We start from the raw sequence: 6,156 nt of genomic DNA, 5'->3' as shown, positions 1-6,156 counted from the left end.
CTCACAGCTTACAGAAAGATTTAGAATAAAGTATTCGAGCCCCAAAACTACATCGTGTTCAGCTTGGTAAATCAAAACTTTGCTACAAAAAATAAAAAATAAAAAAAAAATCAAGATCTTTTACAGAATTTAGTCTTCCATGCAGTTACAACAAATATCACTGCCTCAGATACTCAAGCCATTTTTCCACAACAGCCACTCTGACCTCAGCTCTTCTTGAAAACTCCAGGCAGAATGGCAGTGGGAAGCCTGACCTCTGCACACCGTGCATTTCAAAGACTGCCAACACTGCTGAATTACAATTTGCTCCAATGCAAATGAACAAAACCTTATCAAACCAGATGAGTTGCACTGTTAACAGGATAGCTGAACTTAGCTAATTAAGAACGCAGTCCACCTGATAATCAGACAAAAGAACATAATAGCATTCGCAGATGCTGGATGTATACACTGGAACTGGTTTTCAGGAATCAGCAAAAAAGGTCATCCCACACATTAAAATTGTACAGATTTAGGAACCATTCCTTAGATCACTAGGTACAGAGGGAAAAGACAGATTGCTGGTCTTCCCATCAACACAGCCATTCTCAAATGATCCCAGTAACGAACACTTTGGTAATGGACTTAATCAAACACCCTCCAATAATGCAAGAGCAAGTAAACAGTAAATGTTAGACTCAGATATTTGTCTAACCTGCTCCATAAAGACTACAGAAGTGACTGCAGAATGTTGGCTTATGACAAAGGTCCACTAGTCAGAAAGCCTTCGCTCACATTCATTTTGCTGCACATTACCCAATTTCTTCTTGTAAACGAACAAAAGACGCCAAGTTAACTCTGCTCTCATACAGCAGAAGACTGTTAGCACTGTATCTCAGTCTTGTGTCTTACTAACCCACTGCTTCAATCTTCAGGTGACACAGTGAATATAAGTAAAAATACCCACACCAGATGAAATGTTACTGAAAGTCCCCATTCTCCAATTTTCTCATCTCTGAGCTAACTTACGTGAGATAAGATTTATACCCTTTAGGAAGAGTAAGTTTCCTTTACAAACAGTTCCACAGCTGAAAGCTGAAAATCATTAACATTTACTTACTTGATTTAAGGTGACAACAATGGAAAGGAAGCAGGCAGATTTTGACCTAATTTGCAGCCTGTATTGAGAACAGTATCAGCAGTGACACTCTAGAACCATCTCTCCCGCTGTGGTGATGTACCATTTTGACAGCAGATTTTAGGGCACCTTCCCCCTGAGGAGAAGCTGTGCTGCTTGGAGAAAACGACTCACACATGAATATATGCTTTGCCTTTGCTGAAAGACAAAACAGAAGTGGGGGGAAAAAAAAACTTTTAAAGTTAAACACTGCTTTTTAACCGCATCTTAATTTGGGACTGCAATGTACCCATATTTATAAGCAGTAAGATGCTAGGTCACTGAATCAGTAGGTTTCAAGAATAGGCCTGTTAACAAGCCTGCTGCTTGGGATTGATTGATGGTGTAGGATTTCTTACATGGTAACTGATCACTGAGGTCAGACAAAGCATAAAGCATTCTCAAGAACACACAGCATCTGAAACAAAGGAGACAAACTTCAGGTGTCAGAAGTGTTGGTGCTTTGTGTTTGTTGCTGCCGTGTGCTTGCGGGGGTTTTGTTGTTTTCTTTTTAAATCAGAACTGCTCTTTTTTTTCTTTTAAATCCTAATTTTATGTAGCAATTGTCAGCCACTAAACAGAAAATACTCAATGTGGAATTTCCCATTCACATACACTGTCCTGAATTTCATCCCTTGAAGAGACAGCAGTACACATGAATGTCAAGAATTCACCTGTGACTTTCATCTACCAGCCTCAGTGGATGCAAGTCCCTACTGAAGAATCGCTCTAAAAATTTCCAAAATGCTGTTAATAAAGGAACTTCCCAGTAATCCAATCCCCAAACTTCCACTAAGTTCAGAAGAAGCAGGAATAGTCCTAACACAATTAATCTGCCCCCTCAGTATCACCATTCTTCATTCCCAACACTATTATGGCAGCTCTATTTGAAATATATGCTTTAATTACTATAATGAGAAACAGACACTATGAAATATAAACAAACTTTATTTCAATTTTTTTTACACAAAAATTGAAAACAGCTGAACAGCTATTAGTACTGAGAGGTTTTCTTAAGAATTTAATGGCAAACGTTCAACAAAATGTAAGCATGAGGAACTTCCTGTGTTACTCACGTGGTTGTAATCACATTCTTCATCTTGGTTTCTGCTTTACTTCCTCCAACTAACTAGTGAAGTGCAGCGCTTTTAATTAAAATGATACAGTAAATTGCACAAGCATTTGACCAGTGCGTTACATTTTGTCTGAGGAGACAATCCTCCTACTTCCTCCTTTTCACATCATTATTACGCACTGAGCAAAATGTGCAAACTATGCACCTTTTTGATATTTAACTAAATACCAGAAAGTCAGCCTACTGTAAGGTACGCCTATCTGCTTTTTTATTCCGCAGCTACTGAATATACTGAAGAACAACCAAGGCACACACATCAGGAAAAAAAGGCAAAAACACAATAATTCACCATTACTTATCCTTTGTTTTAGAATCTGACCGAAAACACTGTGCATAACATCAACAGCGTTTTCATATCACCTAAACAATTACATCCAAAGTCAAACTGCATTCGTGCCTTTGGGCTCTCAGAGCCTTGAACCTCATATCCAGTATAACAGTGTGCAGCTGCTGGGCACGCAACCGGGAATAGGTAGGAAGGTGAAAGAGAATGGCACATTAGTGGGAGAACAGCTTATGTGTTTTGCAGCAAATATAAACTTCCCCAGCTTACATTAATAGCAGGAGATGCATTCTATTTAAACCACATCTTTTTTTTCCCCTTTTTACACTCAATCTGTAACTTCATAGAGAGAGACTTCATATAGCACATGTTGGTGATGATATCTCTGAAAAGAAATCATTAAATTGCTCATCCTAGCACCAGGTTAAGTGAGTGCTAAAGAGTCAAACAATTCTGTGCCAAAAGACAAAACCCATTTTTGTTCAATCACACCTCTCCAGGTCTGAAAATAGTTATAGGAGTATCTTTCAGATGAATTTTTTCCCATAAACAAGAAAAATAAGTCTAGGCAATGAATGGTTTTTCAGAATGATACTCAAAAAAAGCATTATGTCAGTTAACATCTCTGAACAGACAGATAAGCCGCCAGCAGGGCAGAGAATAGATGGCCTGTGCACAGGGACAGCCGAGCTCCCAGCTCTGCTGTCAGCCACTCCAGAATTAAGTCCAGGAATGCTTTCTAGAAAATGAAGAATTCCAAGTTCACTGTGTTAAGGCAAGACCTCCACCAGCCTGCAAACTATTACCACTGCTCCCTGGACCTCAAACGCGATACATATAGAGTTGAACAGCTGAATTTCTACAGCTCTATAAACAGCTTATGCACAATATAATTCAATGTAATTTCCAAACCCTCTTAAACAGGAAGACAGGTATTTCTAAGAAGTACAAGTTAACAACTAAATCTATTCCTTGCATGGCTTATGCATCTTCCTTTCCATGAAAAGTCTAAGCCTAGACTCGTGTGATCCAGCTGTTGTCCTCATGGCAGTCTTTTCAAGTGACAATTCACATCCCATCCCAGAAGAGTTGTTCATCTCAAATCAAAAATAAGTAATTGCATAGTTATAATTATAAATAATTGCATAGTTTTAAAGTTACACTTTAAAAGGGTTTATTGTTTTTTGTGCTTTTTTTTTTTTCTCTGTGATGGATGAAGAAAACTTGTTGTCTGAGAATACCAGCAGTCAAAGAGCCAGGCTACACAGAACTTCAGGGAAAAAAAGCTTGGTAAAAAACAGTTCTCTTTCATCTTTAAGATGCATCAAAATGGAATGACAAAGATCACATTTTGATTCCCAACTCATTTTTATCCAATTTTTGAGTCTAAGCTCACAAAATCTTCTGCATTTTTGCAAATAGTAGTTAAAAAAGAAAATGAAGAAACCCAAATAAATAAATTTGCAAATATTTTGTGAATTCCGAATCTCACTTTACAGTCTACATCAACGCCTACCCCTGTCATTGTCTCCAAAACCTACGCAGCCTTTGCCTTCGCATTTCCTCTTCTGAATGCTGCTCAGGGGGGAACCAAAAGCCGTAGGGTCGCCGCTCATTATTGTATGTTGCTCCACCAAAACCTAGAAGACAATGAAAAACAATTGTTATTTTGTTCTGTAATTTGAAAAAAAATGCACATATACCCTGCAATCCAAAACATCACAACACAAAGGAAACAAGGCACTGAATGTTTCCAATTCCAATGGCTTCAGGACTACCCACTTCCAACAAGTGCTCTTAAAACTCTGAAATGGAAAACAGCAAGAACATTCCCACACCCCGAAGTCTAGAGTGCATCAACTTGGGAGTACACATTATTCACAATCTCCACTTCATACAGTAAACTCCAGATTGTTACAATATTTAGACATCCTCAATAGCTACTTCTGGCAAAACAAGCTTCTGTATTTGCTTATATAATAGCAGTACAACATGCTGACCCATAACAGATGCACAAACAGGTCCATATTCAGTTGGCAGCAAGCAGTTTTGGAAATAAACTAAACTAAACTTGGCACGTCAGCTAGAGAGAATTGCAAGTTAAAGTGAACGGAAATCTCACCAAGACCAAAGGAAGGTTCTCTGCTCCAGCACTGCAAGAAAAAACAATGCACGCAACAGAAAACAAAGCAAAGCAACTGCTCCAAATTCACATTAATTTACAGAGCAAAGAGAAGGATTAAAAGGTTGTGGTTGCACACAACCTCAACCAATGGGCCTTGGGAAACAAAAATGAGAAACCATTCTCTGAGCTAATGCAGAGTGTTCAGGTTAAAGAACTTAGCCTTAAAGATAACGCAACAGTCTTTGTGATACCTGGTATTTCTTAAATCTCCACCTCAGGATCTCATATCAGAACAAGCAAACAATGACATATCAGAACAAGCAAACAATGAAAACCAAAGGCAAGTATGCTATCATGCTCATTTTCAAAATAGATATTTAATTGCAGGTTGGAGTGAGCAGGCGAGACCTGTTAATACCCAGTGTAAACAGAAAGTCCAATTTATGAAGGGGTTCTTCTAATTTCTGCTTCATTTAGAAGAGCATTTCAGTTTGTAGAGCACTTGCCTAATGCAGCATTTTGTGAAAATACAGAACGTGGTCAGAATTTCTTTTGCGCTTGCCAAGTAGGGAAGCTGTGGGAAAATGCAGAGATAACTACAGCTGCCAAACACGGCTGTGCAGCAACAACAGCATCAACGTTTAGAAAACAAGATGCATTGTGTGAGAGTATTTTTTAAATTCATTAATACACAGAAAATTAATGTGTATTTTAGTATTTTATCTTCAGTTTGTCCCTCTGCTTTAACTACCAGAGACAAATCCGAAAATAAATTTAAGCTGTTTCTTTGTGTCTGGAAAGGGTACTTCATTGTTTGACAAATGTTACATGAACTCCCTGGAACTTACCATCACTTACCCCATGTAGATGCATTATTCTCCAGAGCAAAACAGCACATCAGCTAGGGAATTCATCAAATTTCAGTGAGGAACTAATGTTACCTCATTTTGAATGCGTTTCAATTGCTTATCTTAATACTGTGACAATTGTGAATATACACGCATGGCAGCAAGTGCAGATGGGCATTAGAAAATAATGATCAGAGTACTACATAAACCTGATGTGCATTGGAAACCCTACAGCTCAGCACAGGTCCCATCTCTGGTTAGTTTTGTTTTTCACTTTAAATCCAAGAATAAAATCACTGTCTTCAACAAATCAGTTAACTTGATGTGCAGCATGAGCAGAATGGGTTTCGTTAATTAAAAAGATTCAGCAAACTTAACATTCATTCACTACTTTTATTTCACCTCATTTTACTTTCTTATACATAGAATGCGTGTTTGGAAACAAAAACACACAGTTGTTTAACTGTATCCTATGAGCACAAACAGAGAGACGTGAGCTTGAAACTTTCCATCACCCTATGAACATTCTTCCTGAAGTGAAAAAACCCAAAAACTCCAAATTGGAAAGCACGAAGCAAAGTGGTCAGCAGACATCAGACCCTTCCACAA

At 38.2% G+C, this 6,156-nt stretch overlaps 1 protein-coding gene across 5 annotated transcripts in view; it reads right to left on the bottom strand.

The window, feature by feature from the left end:
• Positions 1–2,086: 2,086 nt before the first annotated feature.
• Positions 2,087–6,156, bottom strand: part of RHBDD1 (rhomboid domain containing 1) — a 32,622-nt gene continuing 28,552 nt past the window's right edge. For 4 of the 5 annotated variants that reach the window (XM_052685352.1, XM_052685353.1, XM_052685351.1 and 1 more), the window contains one exon: positions 2,087–4,214. In XM_052685352.1, the coding sequence (XP_052541312.1) occupies positions 4,096–4,214 (119 nt within the window). In that variant the 3' untranslated portion in view covers positions 2,087–4,095. The remainder of the gene's footprint in view (positions 4,215–6,156) is intronic. The other variant, XM_052685355.1, reaches the window with a different exon arrangement.

The sequence above is a fragment of the Tympanuchus pallidicinctus genome, unplaced genomic scaffold (assembly GCF_026119805.1).
Source record: "Tympanuchus pallidicinctus isolate F22 unplaced genomic scaffold, pur_lepc_1.0 scaffold22, whole genome shotgun sequence".
In the NCBI taxonomy this organism is placed as follows: domain Eukaryota; kingdom Metazoa; phylum Chordata; class Aves; order Galliformes; family Phasianidae; genus Tympanuchus; species Tympanuchus pallidicinctus.
The sequence above is the reverse complement of the archived record's forward strand: the minus strand, read 5'-3'. Positions and strand labels throughout refer to the sequence as shown.